We start from the raw sequence: 18378 nt of genomic DNA, 5'->3' as shown, positions 1-18378 counted from the left end.
TGTATACACTCATTAACTGAATAATTTTTACTGATGGAAAAATATGGTATTAATAATCATTTAAAGTTTTCTCAGTATTTCAACAAAGTTGCTAACTTATGTTAATAATTTATTATAAAAACCAGCTGAGGGCAATTTGATTAATTTTGTTACCCTAACGTTCAGATAATTGCTATTGACAACTTTGCATTAGTTAATGAAAAAATAAGGTCTTACATTTAATGTGAAAAACTAATCTTTTTTAAAACCCAAACATTATTCTCCCCTGGACTGCAAAAATTATCTCTTGTGCTACAAAGATTGAAGACAGTGGGTAGGAGAGTAGGGACAATATACCCACTTTCATTCTAGGGGCAAGATCATGCATATTAGAACACAGCCATAACATTTCAAGTACATTACAGAATTTTCATCAATTAGGTTTTTAAAATTTCAAGTAGAAAAAAAGAATTCCCAAATATGATGTTCAAATCAATTTAAATATTCAAAAAGTTCAGTCCCCATTCAGAAACAGATAAACAGTATATTTATTAAATGAGTTAAGACAAATAAACTTTACAAATAGACAAATAATAAAAGGCTCAGTGGCTAAAATAGATGGTAAGCATCATTGAAAGAAATCAACACCATCACGGTATCTCAGTTGGCTTACACGTGTAAAAAGAAATTTTCAAAGAGCAATTTCACAGAAATGAAGCCAGTTTTTTTTTTTTTTTGCTTATAAACAAATCACCATTTCTTGGTTCAAAACTGACATCTGTTATGAAAATTACCATATCACATATTTATAAGATGACAAGGAGTAACTCATCTTCAAAGTGCAAGTAAGTCTATTTACAACCACAAAAAAGGCAATGATGAGGAGAAAAAGATTTTTAAAAAATATACAAAGATTAAAAACATTTGGGATGCAAAATTAAACAATTTTTTGGTTAGAGGATAAAAGAGAAAACGTGATTGAATTACAGATGCTGATTTCAGCTATACATACTATATAATGGGATCCAAGATCTTTAACAGCTTGTTTGCATTTTTTTCCACTTACATAATGCTCTGGAAATTTCTGGTAGAAATTACAGTGTCTCAAAGAGAGAAATACACACTAAGCATGTCTTGCTACTACTTCATGGATGTCAATAAGACCCGTTTATGGATTAGAGTTGGTGTAAAAAGCCATTGCCTTGAGTTGAAAAATGAATACTGTAAAAGCTCAATACAAATCCTCCAAAGCACATGCATTTCTAAATCTTTTGGTAATTACATTCATATTTAAGCATAACCAAAATAAAAAAGAAAACTGAAAACATTTCCCTTTTCTCTATTCCCTATGCCTTTGTAGGCTCTCCAGCGGATAGGGTAAATTTTTAGAGCTGAAAGGGTTCTTCAAGATAGTCTAGTCCACCACCCTCATTTAGGGTAAATGATTTCCCCAAGGTCATGCAGCACGTTAATGGCAAAATCAAGACTAGAAACCAGGTCCTGACTCCTAGCCTCGTATGCTTTCCAGCATATCATGCTACCTCTTTTTACAGTATGATTTGCTATAAATACCTGATGAATAATGTACAGTTACAAATGCTGACAGAGCCAATGTTTTTCTAAGTCTTGCAGAGGCTAACTGCAAAGGACTGATGGAGAGAAAAAGATTCTCCCCCACCCACCAAAAATATCAAGCACCATCAACTAAATGTTTCTTTGCTGGGTCAGCACTCTCAGATGTTGTAGTAGTCCTCGTAAACTTTATGTCAGCCTGAGGATTGTATATCTGATGCAATCTGGGCCCTAACACAATGTCAGTTCCTAAAAGGTAAAGACAAGAGGCAAAAAGGGGGAGAAAGTAGACAAAAGAAAAAAAGACTTAAAGACTCCAACTGGCTTACAGATGGGCATTCCAGCATATGGTTAATGATTACATCTAAATATGTATATTTTTAGGACCTTTCCCACCTTTTCACATAATCTCATTTTACCTAATTTGTTATTTGGCCACTTAAGAATGAAAACAAATGTATCAAAGACAATGGTGGTCATTATTTTTTTTAAACTGTGAGACTATTTTAGGCAAACTAAACTCTATGAGGAACATGTCAAACTGCAATGATTTCCTTAATTTGGTTCTGTTAGACCTGCCACCAAGGAATTAAAGGGGGTACTTCATGGGGCTGTTACCATCTTGAAATTTATTCCAATTGTGGTTAAAGAGAACAGACCGATGCACCATATATGTAGAATTGAGTAAAGAAGCTGAAATTTCTTTTTAAAAAAACATCGCTGTGTATTTATTTAATAAAAGGGCATGTTTATTTATGTTTACAAACAAGTTTCAAAAACAAAAGGAAAACATGTATGCTTCTACTTATTAACCTTTTTCAAAATGCCAACAGCCCTCATGCTGTATGAAGGTTTCTAAGGATTTATTAGAAAAATCAATACAGTTCACTCACAGCTCACCAAGACATCACTGAACTAACATGTTTAGACAAAAACAAAAAGGACTAAAGTTCTCTTGTAGTTTGATAGTTTGATTTAATTTGATTTGCCTGAAATAACAAAAGCATTTCAAGCATCTTTCATTATGTAGTTGATGTCCTGCATTAAACAATCTACTAAATTCTGAACAAAGGTTATTAGCAAGTTTTCAAAAATTTTTAAAAATTAAACAGTTGTTTCAAAACCATTAAGTAGTAAATGTATTTAAGAAACTAATTAGGACAGATGCCATAACTTCATTAGAACACCACTGCTCATGTTTTTTTGTTTTGTTTTGTTTGTTTTTTGTTTTTTTAAACAAAGCATTAGTGTTATCTATTTGGCTATTAGTATCAGCAATTTATCTACAATATTTAACAAGGTAAATTGTAGGCAAAAATTTAGTACAGTTTCAATAGAAACACCCCCCCCCCTTTTTTTTTCCTGAAAATACAGCAGTATTTGAAGGACTAATTTTTCTCTGCATCAGTTATAAGGAAGCTTCCCATCTATGAACAGGAACAAAAAAAGTATCTACAAACCTTGTAAACAGATCTGTATCATTTATAAACATAAATAATCCAAATTATTAACAGCCAACAGCAGAAATTAAAGCATCAATTCAATGATCCAGGGCTCTTTGCTTGCTTGCCCAGCTTTACTCCTCCCTCTCTCCCATCAAGGATTGAGATAAACTAAAGCTTTGCTAATACACTGTTCAGGACCATTCTTAGGTTCTACTGATGATCCACAGGTCAACTTAAGCTGAGTTACTGTTTCTGTCAGTTCATTTCTCCCACCCCCCAAAAAGCACCCTCAGTCTGGCAGAAAGCTTTGCTTTTTTTTTTTTTAAAAAAATAAATCTACATTCGTACAAGTGTGTCTTCTGTTGAAGTCCAAAGACAAGAATACTATCTTGTCCGTCACAATATGTGAAAAGACCCAGTTTCAATTTGTTTCTTTACAATGCAGCTAGTGTGTTAACATTCAGCTTACAATCAGAGTGATGTTTCCAAACTATGTAGTGGGCTTCCTGGGGATGAAGAGGTAGCAGACTTGTTCATTTCTATTGTAAGGTAAATCCCGCTGTCAACAGCATTGTTATTTTTGTTAGGAGAGGGTGGAGGACTGGAGTTACGTTTTGTAGGAGCATCATCTTCAGCATCAGTGTCATCAATAAGGGGGATATGAGGCTCTGAATCTTCTATCCTAAACTCAGGATGTGTCATAAAGTTGTGAATTGAACTTCTTGATTCCGGTTTTTCTAACCCTTCATATAAAGAACTACGAAATGCATTCACCACTCGAATCTGTAAACATCAGAAAACACAGAAAGATATCAGTATGCCATTAGCTTAATTTAGAAATGGTTCATTTATGAGTTTGAATCCACAAACAGCTAGGTATGAGTGAATCATATTTGCATGTAATGCAGTGGAACTTGCAATACACTGTAAAAAAAAATGAATATTTTAGTAGGACACTACAGACCAACAAAACCACATACTCTAAGAATTAAGAGGTGTAGAATTCAAAGTAATACTAAGAAAATCTCATTGTCACTGGCTAAGAATTTAATAGCCATTTTATAGGATTTTTTCCCTAAAAAAACAAAATCAAACAGCAAACAAACATAAAATTAACCATACACAGCTTTAGCTAATTTTTTAAATGAAAAAAATTATAATTTTTGAAAACAATTCAAATAAGTTAAACAAAGTCAAGCACAGAGGGTTACTATTAATCATGCTAGGAATTAGGGTGTCACCGACTATGATAAAGCCAAGCAAATATAAGCTGAATGTCACAATGAACTCACATCTACCCCACTATGCCCTTAATTAAAAAATAAAAAGACAAAACCCAAATAAATATCTATAAAATGCCATTAAACAGCTATAAATATTTGAGTATATGCCATTTGTCAGTCAAGTGTTAGTGTTTTTCTCTATAATAATAAAACAAATAAATTTACATACTAAACTTCATTGGAAAGAACAGATTTAAAACAAAACAAAACAGAACAAAAAGCCCTCTGGGATCCTTCTGTGAAAAATTTCCCCAGGAGAAGACACAAAGTCTTCTAGCATTTTCACCCTTAAACATATAGCTCAACAATTCACCTTCCTTCTTAGAAGTCTGCTGTATGGATGAAGAGAGGTTAACAAATAATTGACTCAAATACATTCCTGCACATACTGACGTTAGGTCTCATTAACCCAGTGTTGTAAATAGTTTAAAAAAAAAGACAAAATCCAAATAGCTGAGCATCTAGTATACATCAATTCAAATAGTGTTTGCCTTTGCTTTCTAATGAATCCTGTTTAGCAATGAAGACATCATTTACTCATAGTTAACAGAAGTAACTGATACTGATATTCCAAAAAAAGATCACTAAACTCATCTTATAAGTCACTAAATTCACCTCATAAGACAATGGCATTGAAAAAATTAATTTCTTCACAGGGATATTTGAATTTATTTTTTTGAAAATGTAGCAGTTTATGCCCACTTTTTACTGTATATATTTAAGGCACACAAGACTATTTGATATACATCTACACTATGAAATAATCATTACAATCAAGTTAATTAACATATCCACTACCTCACACAGTTATCATTTGTGTGTGTCGAGAACACTTGGGATTGTACCCTCCTAGCAAATTTCAAGTATACAATACAGTATAGTATTGTTACCTGTAGTCACCATGCTACACGTTAGATCTCCAGAACTTAATTCATCTTGTATAACTGAAATGTTGTACCCTTTGACCAACATCTCCCAATTCTCCCTCCCTCTAGCCCCTGGTAACCACCATTCTACTCTGCTTGTATGAGTCTGACTATTCCAGATCCCCACTTCTAAGAATTTATCCAAAGGAATTGAAATCAAGATCTTGGAGTGATTCCTGCACTCCTATGTTCACTGCTGTCAGTGGCCAGTAGGCACAGAGAATACAAACTGAAGGACCAGCCAGCAAGTCTGGTTAGTGATGAGAGCTGCTCAAGATGACTCTCAAGTTGTTGCTTATTTGACTTGGTTGCTGGTATTGCTAATGGAGCTAGAGAAGCAGTTGAGATGTTTTGTTTTGACCAGTCTGGGTAGAAGGGAGTAGTGAAGAATCAAGGGGAAAATAAAAATCAATTTTTGAAACATGTTAAATTTGGGGAGCTGCAGAACATCCAAGTGAAAATATCCAGAGCTCAGAAGAAAGGTATGGGTTTAAGTTAGAGATCTGGGAGTCGGCAAAGCTCTAGGAGGAGCAGTGTAAAGAGTTATAAGCAGGTGAGTGCAGTGAATATATTTGTATAAACAATTACACTCACACCTGTGGCAGGTGAAATTAGATTCCTTTTTACCGAAGCTTTCCAATTTTGCTAAGATTTTTTCTCCTATCTGACAAAATGTATTATGTTACCCTAGAACATCGAAGCTTGAAAGGATATGCGAGATAGTTTATTTCAACCACTTTGCAAATAATGAAACTGAGCAACTGAGGACAGGTGGCTGCCTTGCTGGGTCACTACAAATTAGTGCCAGAATGTCTTAGAACCAAGCTTTCTGTACTCCCAACTCCAGGTTCTTTCAAGTCAATAAAAGAAGAGAACATATGGACATCAGCTTTATAAGTAACTTCGGTAGAATAAGATACTTCCTAAGATTTAGGTCAGCACATTACAAGGACAGCTTAGAAATGCTGCAAAGCAATACAATTTTCAATAAACAGTTCTCACATTAGGCACACATAATAACATCTAGATTAACTAGGGGCCACTGAGCCAGATTTGTTTTTATTTTCTACTCATAAATAAGAAAGCACTCTCGATCTAAGGCGTGACACTGACCTAGTTTATACTTGCCCTCATCTCTGTTACCTTCTATAGGTAAAATTCTCACAGTAATTCTGAGTAATTAAAAAGTGCCAACTGTGTGCATTATACTGTAGGTAGACAGAAAACTACTTTAATACCACAAAGAAATCAGCTTAAGCAGAAAATGATCACCCATCTTTGACAATCCAACCCTTATTGTTTACCTAGTCTTTTAACTCAATTCTTTTAATAGCTATTAAGACCTACTATGCACAAAACTATAGCTCCTAAAATTATAAGAATTAAGAAAAATTCAACAATCCCTATGTCAAGAAAATTTTTTAAACAGTAAATTATTGAGGAAAAAAAATCAGAGGCATGAATGAGGCACATATGGCAGACAAAAAATTGAAATGATTATTATGATCATAAAGTAATTTTAGGAAACTGAATATGTAAGCATTACATTAAACTTTAAGTAACAAATCAAATTAAGATCATGTACCCTGCTAAACCACCCATTTTCTTAAATATAATCCTAACTTTTGATGGTAGAAAATATTACTGCCCAAAACACTGTTATGTAAGGAGATGGCTTTAAACTATGAGGCTACTTAATCAGTAGCTGATATATCTTACCTTCTACAACAGACTGCCCATTTCTGAAATTTGTATTCATCACTACCTTTATTATGTGCACCATAAAGAATTTCAATGGTAAAGTAAAAGATACTGTGCAACAGGGAATAAAATTCGAGGTTGCTTTTCAAAGCTGTGTACTTGCATATCAAATTTTCTCAAAGTGAGACTCACCTGTGTAATATATAATGTTTTAATTACCTGGAATAGGGGTTGGAAAACATTTTCTGTAAAGGGCCAAAATACCAAGTATTTTAGGTTTAGTGAGCCATACGGTCCCTGATGCAGCTACTCAACTCTGCCTTTGTAGTGTAAAACTACCAGACAGTAATTAAATGAATGAGCATGGCTATGTTCCAATTAAAAACAGGCAACAGGCCAGATATGGCCCATAGGCTATGGTTTGCCAATCATTTATCTGGAAGTCCAAATTTTCCCTCAATTTCTCCTTTCCAGGAAGGCGTAACTATTGATTTAGCAAAAGAATTTACTAACCGTGAAGACTGATATTAGAAGGATACACTTTATAAAGAAAAACTATAGAAAGTTTCCTCTTCAGATTTTTAGAAGATCTGACTAATAAGTGAGGAAAAAAAGATGCCCTCTCCAGAGATGTTACAAGCCTAGTATATGACAAAGTTGAAATGGATTATAATTTCTTCATTTAGCACAGTAAAGACTCCAGATGAGTCTTTGAGTATAGTGGGGGAGGGGGAGGGACAAATTAGGAGTTTGGGATTAACATATACACACAGCTATATATAAAACAGAAAACCATGAGGACCTACTGTATACCACAGGGAACTCTATTCAATATCTTATACTAACCTATAATGGAAAAGAATCTGAAAAAGAATACATATATGTATAACTGAATCACTTTGCTGTACACTTGAAGTTAACACAACATTGTAAATTAACTATACTTCAGTTAAAAAAAAAGGTTAAAAAAAAAAAGAGACAAAGCAGTCTGACAAACACAGATATTTCTAAGATTATTCTATATTAGGGCAGGAAACCAGTGAGGAATTTAACCTTTCATTAAATGTATTAACACCATTACCCTCACTACATGTGCCCAGCAACTCACAGGTTTCATATACAGTTGTGCATCAGAAAAGAGCACAGAGCACATCACCTGAAGCAGGTGTGGGTGGCTATGTCTTCAGAGTTTGTGCTTGATTTGATATTTAATATAAAGCCTGGAATACAATTATACAGAGAAATACAATAAATATGATACACCTAAGGTCATGTGATACCACTCCAAGTGAAAGAAGTCAATTACTTAAAATTTTCTGAAGTAAAAATAAACAGAATATATACCACCTAGGAGATAAACTTGTCAAAAAAAAGTTTAACATAAAGCTAATCAAGAGGAAACAACCAAATCCAGAATGCAGGACACTTTATAAGACAATGTGCCTAGATTTTTTTAAAAAGTCAATGTTACGAAAATTAAAGGCAGAGAAAATAGATCCAGGTTAAAGGAAACTGAAGAGTCATAAACACGTGTTATTGAATGTCTTTCCTTCGATCCTGGATCAAAAAAGCTATAAAGGACATTTTGGGGGCAACTGGAGAAATCTGAATATGGACTGTATATTAGATAAAATGGTATCAAAGACAGATTTCTTGGATGTGATTATACAGTATGATTATATAGGAGAGCACATAGTGAAGTATTTAGAGATGGCATTTATGATATCTGCTACTTACTTTCAAATGGCTCAAAAAAAGTATATGTTAATATTATATAAAGTAGACATCATAAAATATTAGGAAGTGGTAAATCCAGGTGAAGATTATTCATATATTAATCTTTCAACTTGTCTGTCAGTTTGAAATTTTTCAAATTTAAAGTTTTGAGGGGAGGGATTAAGTCTCAGTTTGGCTCCTTCTTGTGGGATATAAACGGATGTTTACTTTCCATTCTAGCCCCATCAACTCCTTACTTTCCATTACTCCTTTAGTATCAAACTACGTCAGTTGAGGTCTGCTTTCCCCAATCGACAAATTCTGTCAGGTCAGCTTGGGAATCATTTCCTTTCGGTAATTTTTCCTGACTTCTCAGGGTGGGTTAAGGACCCTGTTATAACATTCTCTGTTTCATCACCATGTAGAAATCCCCAACTCCTTGTTTGATTCCCTTACTAGATGACAAGATCTGGAGGTTCTAGCAGCCTTGGCATATAGTAGGCCTTCCACTGTTTATGAAATACAGCTAAATGAACACTAATAGTAGGAGAAGAAGGGATGAGTGGTAATATGTCCTCTAAAGCCAGGAATAATGTGAAATCCATAGGAGGAAGGCATGCAACTGACATCAGCCATCCCAGGAGTAAGGCCAGGCAATTTGCATACACCATTTCATTCAGGTAGGTAGTACCACAGTAATTTCTAAAAGGAAGATTCCTATCTGTCCACGTATGTAAATTTAACATCCTGTCTAAATGTTACAGGGTCAGTTTGTCTTTACAGCACTTGTCTGCTCTTTGCTGTACATCATGTTGCCTCTGCTTATTAGCCATGGACAAGTCATTTAAACTCCAAGTCAGTTTTCACACCTATAAAATGGGGATAGTTCCTGTTCTGCCTGTTTTGCAACACTGTCAAAAATAACAAATGAAAATTACTTAAGCAAAGAGTGAACAGATAGGCTCTGTGTAAACAGCATTGTTTTCTCCCCTCAATTCATCCTCTCCCCAGCTTCCCAAGGTTCCTCTAGTTCTTAATTGGTTAAAGACCAAATGGAAAAGATAGGTTTCTGGCCAAATCAGGTATCTTAGCTGACTTCAAGGGTAGGCATGAGGAATGGGTGGGTTTGTATCTTTAATGCCTCTAATATACTAAGAATCCACCATGGACTCAAGACACTAATTCAGAGTAAGAATGATATAGGTTATAAGACTTCTGGAGAGTTTACTAAAAACCTTTTACTAAAAGTCATTTACTAAAAACCTGAAAGAAAATCTGTCATTCTAGTCAATTAATGAAAATTATGACTTATAATAATTAATCAGTATAAATCACATGATCATCTTTCAACAGATGCAGAAAAGCACTTGATAAAATTCAACATCCATTTATGATAAAAGCTCTTAACAAAACAGGTACAGAGGGAACATACCTCAACATAATGAAGGGACAAACCCAGAGCTAACATCATACTTAACAGCGAAAAGCTGAAAGCTTTTCCTCTAAGGTCAGGAACAAGACAAGGATGCTCACTCTTGTCACTTTTACTCAACATAGTACTGGAAGTCTTAACTAGAGCAATTAGGCAAGAAAAAGAAACAAAAGGCATCCAAATTGGAAAGGAAGACATAAACCTGTCACTGTCTGCAGATATTATATATAGAAAACCCTAAACACTCCATCAAAAAACTGTCAGAACTAATAAACGAATTCAGTAAAGTTGCAAGATACAAAATCAATATGCAAAAATCTGTTATATTTCTTTACACTAATAACCTACTTGAAAGGGAAATTAAGAAAATGATCCCAGACTTCCCTGGTGGCACAGTGGTTAAGAATCCGCCTGCCAGTGCAGGGGACACAGGTTCAAGCCCTGGGCTGGGAAGATCCCACATGCTGAGGAGCAACTAAGCCCGTGTGCCACAACTACTGAGCCTGCGCTCTAGAGCCCACGAGCCACAACTACTGAGCCCACATGCCACAACAACTGAAGCCCGCACGCCTAGAGGTCAAGCTCCGCAACGAGAAGCCAGTGCACCGCAAGGAAAAGTAGCCCCCCCTCACTGCAACTAGAGAAAAGCCCATGCGCAGCAACGAAGACCCAGTGCAGCCAAAAATAAATAAATTAAAAAAAAAGAAAACAATCTCATTTGCAACTGTATCAAAAAAATAATAAAATATCTAAGAATAAATTTAACCAAGGAGGTGAGAGACCTGTATATTGAAAACTACAAGACATTAATGAAAGAAACTAAAGATGACACAAATAAATGAAAAGATACTCCATGTTCACAGATTGGAAGAATTCATATTGTTAAAATGCCCATATTACCCAAAGCAATACAGATTCAATGAAATCCCTATCAAAATTCCAATGGCATTTTTCACAGAAATAGAACAAACAATCCTAAAATTTGTATGGAACCACAAAAGACTCAAATAGTCAAGGCAATCTTGAGAAATAAGAACAAAGCTGGAGGCTCCCTGATTTCAACTATATTACAAAGATATAGTAATTAAAACTGTATGGTACTGGTATGAGTTTGCATAAAAATGGACATATAGATCAATGGAGCAGAACAGAGACCCTAGAAATAAACCCATGCACATATGGTCAATTAATTGACAATAAAGGAGTCAAGAATATACAATGGGGAAAGACAGTCTCTTCAATAGATGGTGTTAGGAAAATTGGACAGCCACGTGCAAAAGAATGAAACCGTACCACTATTATCTCACACCACACAAAAATGAACTCAGAATTGATTATAAAGACTTTAACGTTAGACCTGAAACCATAAAACTCCTAGGAAAAAAACATAGATGGTAAGTAAGCTCCTTGACATAAGGATGATGATGATTTTTTGAATCTGACACCAAAAGCAAGGAAAGCAAAATTAAACAAGTGAGATTACATCAAACTAAAAAGCTTCTACACATTAGAGAAAACTATGAACAAAATGAAAAGGCAACCTACAGAATGGGAGAAAATATTAGCAAATCATATATCTGATATAGGGCCAATATCCAAAATATACAAAAAACCTGTACAACTTGATAGCAAGAAAACCAAACAATCCAATTAAAATACGGTCAAAAGATCCAAACAGACATTTCTCTAAAAACTATCTACAAATGGCCAATAGGTATATGAGAAGATGCTCAATATCACCAATCATCAGGGAAAGGCAAATCAAAACCCACAATGAGGTATTACCTCACATCTGATAGAATGAAACAGAAACAACCTAAGTGTCCACTGATGAATGAATGGATACATATGGTGTACACACACACACACACACACACACACACACACACACACACAGGAACATTATTTAACCATAAAAAAGGAAATCTTGATATTTGTGAAAACACAGATGAACCCTGAAGGCATTATTATCCTGAGTGAAATAAGTCAGACAGAAAAAGACAAATACCGTATGATCTCTCTTATATGTGGAATCTAAAAAAAAGTGAAACCCAAACCAAGCTCATAGATACAAAAAGCAAATTGGTTGCTGTAAGAGGTGGGAGGTGGGCAGTGGTGTGAGAAATGAGTAAACTTAAAAAAAAACAAAACTGAAAAAAAATTAAAAGAAATGCACTTTCCCTACTTCTTTGGAAAACTTAATAGAACATTTTCTTATCTAGGAAGCAATTCTAAATTAAATTGATTATATAAATGAAAAAACCCACATACATACCAAAGAACTTTGAAGCTTATACAGGGATGCACTCTCAAAACAAAACAAAATAAATTAAAAATTCACAGCAAGGCCACAAAGTCCAAGCTAAGAAGGCAAACACCTGGCTATATGCTCAGAACTTTTCTTCAGGGTACTAACTTACTTTACAAACCGAACAAGATACAAGTCAGAATGCCTAAGTTCATTTTTAGCTTTAAGAATGCAATTTCTTGGTTCTGTTAGATCAGTTTCAAATCACATGCTTTTGGGAATCATGCAGTATGGAACATGTTTAAAGGCATATACTCAAAAATTTATAGTCGTTTCACAAATTCTAAGCTACAATTTTATTCCCCATATTAACTATCAGAGTTAGCATAGAGACAAGCTCACAGATTTCATGTCTGATCTTTGGTTGCAATTGTTCCACCTGTTATCTAACCCTCTAAGAAATAAAACAATCACAACGACAACACTTTGAGGTCTCAATCCACTTTACGAAAAGAAAGCTTTATGAAAAGCCTGAACAATGAATTTAAACATTAAGGAGAAAATGAGAAACGTTAGGTGTGTGAAGTAGGAAATGTTAATTTCATGCACTTAGGAACACACACTCACACCCCACAGTAGTAGAAGCAGTAGAAGAGGAAAACACTACATGTGTAGGGGTAGAAATATTTGTTACATCATGATGCTGGCTGGCGATGGAGGGTTGCCGCCTTAGAGCCCCCTGAATGGAACTTCCACTCTGGAAAGCATTCACTACATCCATCTGCAAGGAATCAGAGATTGTGACAGCTTGCTCAGCAAGAGAGAGAGAGAACAAGAGAAAGGACCATTCCATCTATCAACATATAAAAAGTAAAGAAAAAGGCACTTTTTACAGAGCAGATAAATAGGCAAGAGTAGCATTTGGAGATGAAGTGGGGGAAAAAAGCTAGGAAAAAAGGAGCTTAGGGGCATATAGACACATTCTTTCATGGTCAGTTAAAACTTTCACCCATTCCAGGCACCAGTACTATTTTTCAAAAGAATAAGTTTTGTGGGTTGGGGAGGCTGGAAAGGAAGCAAAGGAGCACATTCAAACCTCCTCCCCAGGCCCGAAAGCCCTGGGGTCCCGTTCCCATCGTCTCTCCTACCTCTCCACCAGACCCATACCTGCGTTTGGATTCTGTTCAGACCTCTAAACCACAAGATCTGGCCACGCCGTAACTCCCGCTCAGCGTGATCAATCTCTTCCACGTCCTCTGCTAACTCCTCCTCAGGTATTTCTTCCTTTTGTGTTCCATGACCAGCTTCTTTTAGGAATTTTAAACGGCTAGTTGGAATTGTTGAAATAAGCTACAACACAGGGGAAAGAACTCAGAAACAAATCATATCAAACTACAATTAAACCGATCAACTTTAATACAAAAAAGGTATGGAAAGTTGCAAGGATAGCCAACTATCTTTACCAATGAAGCAATGAGATCCTGTCCATCAGAGGCTTTCTTTCTCAGAACAAAAAATATCCTTCTCTTAGCTACACAAAAGATTTAAGTTTGAAGGCTAAAAAGTTTTCCTGAATGGAAATAACCTGATTACATTTTCATATTTTATTTAGGACATTCAAGACAGTGAGTTATACAACCATGCTTTGATATATACGTATTTCCTTAAACTCATATTAATGATATTTATTTCAAATAAAATGAAAATAGGTGATCTTATATGATGCAAAAGAAGTTTACATTTCATTAGTGCTTTAAGAATTCAATGAGAAAAAACATACCAAAATTCAGAAAATCTTCAAGGCTGAGCTAGAAAATAGCTTTTGTTTATTGAATGTATTTATTTTCATAAAGTACAACTATTTAAAATTGGATTAATACTGATTGAGAATGACACGAAACAAGAACAGATGCCCGAGAAGACAATAAAAAATACCAATACACCAATATGTATTAACTTATAGGTGTTCACAGCCATTCCTTAAGGAAGCTGGGAGAAACAGGCATGCAGTCAGAATCAGAACTGCTCAGAGAACTTCTAGTCCAACCACCTCATTTTAGAGATGAAACAGGTTCAGAGACACTGGAAGTGACTTGTTCATGGAGTGACTAAGACCCTAGCTTTCCTGACCAACAAAATCAGTGCTTTCTACCATTGCACACTTAAAATCAATAGACGTCAACCAAGGACAGTAACTGATGCCTGTTAGGCGTGTACACTGTACTGAATTTCCTCTTCCTGAAATTAGCCAGATTTGGGGGGAGGTTGTAGGGTTCGGTTTTGCCTGCGAGGGAACATTATGAAGTAACTAGAACGGTAATAATAATAAAAAAAAAAACTGTGGGCCCAGTACGGATCCTGCTTAAAAGAAGATCTCAATGAAAGAGGCTTTATAATGATTAAGAAGAGAAAGCTCAGAACCTAGAAACTCAATTAAGAAAAAGGTGAGATAAAAGGCACATAAAGACTGAGTTAAGGTTAAGTACAATCTGAATATTCAGTCTGACTGACTTGCAAAATGACAGTAAATTAGCTCACACCAGTTACACACCATAACATAGGCTGGTTTTCATTTATGAAAATGTTGGTACAGATTTTCTATCAGTTTTATAGATGGTAATGGATTTAAAATGAACAGCACACACACCGTTACCACTTATCTTTAAAAAAATGACATATATCTGCAAGTCAGCTATCCATAGTGAAGATTAAGGATATCTAATTTTTCAGGCATTGTATTTTATACAAACACTGTTGAAGCCATTTGATCCAAATAATCTAAAATGTCATTTTGTGGCCTATTTTTCCAGATACCAGTATTTTTATAGAAACATTCTTCACATCAACTGAAACTCAAGATTTTTCCAATGCTACATTTTTATTAAATTACATAACAAAATGATAAAAAGTCTAAAGTATATAATATTTTTATTAAAATATTAAATCTGAAAATGCAAAAGTAGGTCATAGAGCAAAAGATAGATATTAGCATTCTAACCAGTTATAAATGCATCAACTTAGTAACAGTTGTAAAACTTGTTCTAAAAAACAGAATGAAAACTACTTAGAATCAAGTTATAGAACTGATTAAAGAATATACACACTAGAAATTTTTTTTAAAAAATCACTGTAGGTTTGAACAAAAAATGATGAGATTTTTTTACCTGGCCCCAGAGTAACGTTCCCATTCCTAGGAATATTGACCATAGCCACTGTTCTATTGAAAGTTCTGAACAACTGAAAGGTTTTCCACCAAACTGCACAATTATTATCTAGAGGAATAATCAAGAATAAATTTATTTAGTGAAGTTGTTGACTTATACTCTGGCCCATGCTCCTTATCTCATTGTGGACTTGTAATGAACAGACCAGTAGCTGGTCCACAGACCACACTTTGAGTAGCACGAAGGCACTGAAGAATGATACCCTACATCAACTGTTTTGGGTATATCAACCTATGCGAGGAACTAAGTTTTATCAGACTTGCTTGATAGAGAGACAGGCAGTTACATTTTTGCAATCCCCATATATTAAAAACAGATAAAATAAACCTAACTTTAATAGTAAGTAAAAACTAAAATTTTAGCGTGTCATGAACAATGATTTTTTTATAAAATACTTCCAGAAACTACACAACAAGTAAGCAACACTTTCCCTAAAGTTTATAGAAGCTGAAAGCTAAAACAGAAACAGTCTGCACAGAAATAATTAAGTCTAGGGTTTTGGTTTTGGTATCCACAGTACACAAGGTATAGACTGAATAAACTTCAAAATTCTTAGATCTTCATTTTGAAACTAGCATCATCCTTAAAAGCTCACCTTTTAAGTTTAAATCTTACTGTGTTTACTGACCTCCTGGTGTGATCATGATCATGCACCATTCACTTACCTGCTTTGATTCCAGATTCTGCTATTAACAACCATTGACACAGAGGAGTACCATAGAATCCAAGATGATATAAAAACATAGGTACAGTATATAATTATATAAAATTTACCATATGTAAAGTGATGCTTACTTTTGTCCTTAGAATGACCTTTATAAAAATGGGAAAATTCGGTCCTTTCTATTTCATCTCAACCCCACTTCTCACACCCATTCTCCCACTCCTCTTCTACCTTGTTCTGACAATATTACAAAATGGAAAACTGGCACATACCAAGTCTGGATGAGACCATTCAGAATCACATGGATTTTAAAATATGCATCTCAAAACCTTTTATTTTTTAATAATGAACTCAACTGTACAAATACAACGACTCTTAATTGCTAGAAGCAATTAAGGGATCACTCTAGCTGGACTAAAAAGTGGTTGACTATAAGACTGGCCTTGAATAATATAAAAATTACAACAGTTTTCATAATAACAATGTAGAATAATCAGAATCACAGTGAGTGTGAAGTATCACAGCCACAGAACCAGTAGTGCAATTAAAGTAGTATTAGTTTAATGTACTCATTCACATGTAGAATTTCAGGATGGGGCAAATTTTCACTCGAGTTCTTTTGATGTCATCAAGGCAATACACAGAAGGCCCACACATTGCAGTCAGTAATTTCTGGAACAAGCCACCTGTTCACCTAAGATCTCCACATAATAATCATATTTGAAACTATCTTTTACAATTACCCACCTGTACCACAAATGTGCCTAAAACAATTGTGCAGAAGATGGCATTATTAAAGATTCCTTCAAACACATTTCTTTCACCATGAATTTTCCGAGCATTTATTTCGTTGAAAAGTTGCATCAGTACAAAGGTATTAAAAACAATAGTATAATGTTCCGATGGAGGAGCATGCAAAGGAGCATTTCTTCCACTATCAATATCGAAAAACTTTTCTCCTGAAAGAATGAGAAATTACCATTTTGTAATTATCATACAAAATAATTTAACATTTCAAGGAAGTATGCAATAAAACCTAGTCAGACCTTTCTTGGCTCTCACAAACGGCAGCACAGAAAGAGCTGGAAGGGACCTGGGATTATACAGTACAACCCTCTTTTATTTTATACAGGAGGAAACGGAAGCCCCCAAAACTACGGTGACATGTTCAGGATCACATATCTAAGTTAGTGGTAAAGCCAAGGACAAGAAATTAGGACTCTTTTTACTCCCCCTACTGCCCCAATCTATCACACTGCCTCTCAAAATGTACTAAGGATCCACTGATAAACAGAAGAAATTAAAGATAAATGCGGAGTCAGAAAGAAAATAACTTATGTTCTTGAAAAATCTGTAACATTAAAACCATCTGGGATATTAGCTTGGAACAGAAGCAACTGAAACTTTATCAGGCATTAAATTCTTACCAGCAAACAAGAGTGTAAAGACTACTACAAGCTGATAGAATGCATGACCCAAAATATTCTTCATCATTGTGCGTGAGATGAGAGGCTTATTTCTACCATAAGGTTTCCGAAGCAGGAGAGACTCAGTGGGGGGTTCAGTTGCCAGAGCCAGGGAAGCGAGAGTATCCATTATGAGATTTACCCACAGCATCTGCACAGCCTTAAGCGGTGAATCCTAGAAAAGACAGGTTTCTTAATAGACATTTACAACTATTCAAGGACTCTGCAATTCTCAGGAAGCCGTTTCTATTTAAAAACTTAACAGAACAGGATAACATTTTTATATTAATTAACCTAAAGTACTAAGCTTCAACTTATTTAAATATTTAAGTACTTTAAAAAGGCAGGTTATACATATCTTTGCTCTAAAATAAACGTTTTAATGGATAAATTGTCAACCTACTTGAGTAATACAGGCGCCCGTGAAAGCAACAATCACTGCTACTACATTAACAGTAAGCTGGAACTGAAGGAATTTTGAGATGCTATCATAGACATTTCGGCCCCACATAACTGCTTTAACAATGCTTGTGAAGTTGTCGTCTGTGAGAATAATATCAGATGCTTCTTTAGCTACGTCAGTTCCAGCGATACCCTATTAAAGAAAATTTCTGTGAATTAGACTGAATGTTTAAAATATAACCTTTAAATATTTGAAAGGATAGTATATATTTTATAAACAAAAATTTACCATTATACTTAATAATTACTGACTTAAATTT

At 34.8% G+C, this 18378-nt stretch overlaps 1 protein-coding gene across 2 annotated transcripts in view; it reads right to left on the bottom strand.

The window, feature by feature from the left end:
• Positions 1-497: 497 nt before the first annotated feature.
• The window catches only part of ATP2B1 (ATPase plasma membrane Ca2+ transporting 1), a 132896-nt gene continuing 115015 nt past the window's right edge, over positions 498-18378 (bottom strand). For both annotated transcript variants that reach the window (XM_032644391.1, XM_032644390.1), the window contains exons 16-21: positions 18060-18251; positions 17618-17831; positions 16938-17149; positions 15467-15574; positions 13470-13652; positions 498-3779 (exon numbers count right to left, since the gene is read on the bottom strand). In XM_032644391.1, the coding sequence (XP_032500282.1) occupies positions 3468-3779; positions 13470-13652; positions 15467-15574; positions 16938-17149; positions 17618-17831; positions 18060-18251 (1221 nt within the window). In that variant the 3' untranslated portion in view covers positions 498-3467. The remainder of the gene's footprint in view (positions 3780-13469; positions 13653-15466; positions 15575-16937; positions 17150-17617; positions 17832-18059; positions 18252-18378) is intronic.

The sequence above is a fragment of the Phocoena sinus genome, chromosome 10, assembly GCF_008692025.1.
Source record: "Phocoena sinus isolate mPhoSin1 chromosome 10, mPhoSin1.pri, whole genome shotgun sequence".
Taxonomy (NCBI): domain Eukaryota; kingdom Metazoa; phylum Chordata; class Mammalia; order Artiodactyla; family Phocoenidae; genus Phocoena; species Phocoena sinus.
The sequence above is the reverse complement of the archived record's forward strand: the minus strand, read 5'-3'. Positions and strand labels throughout refer to the sequence as shown.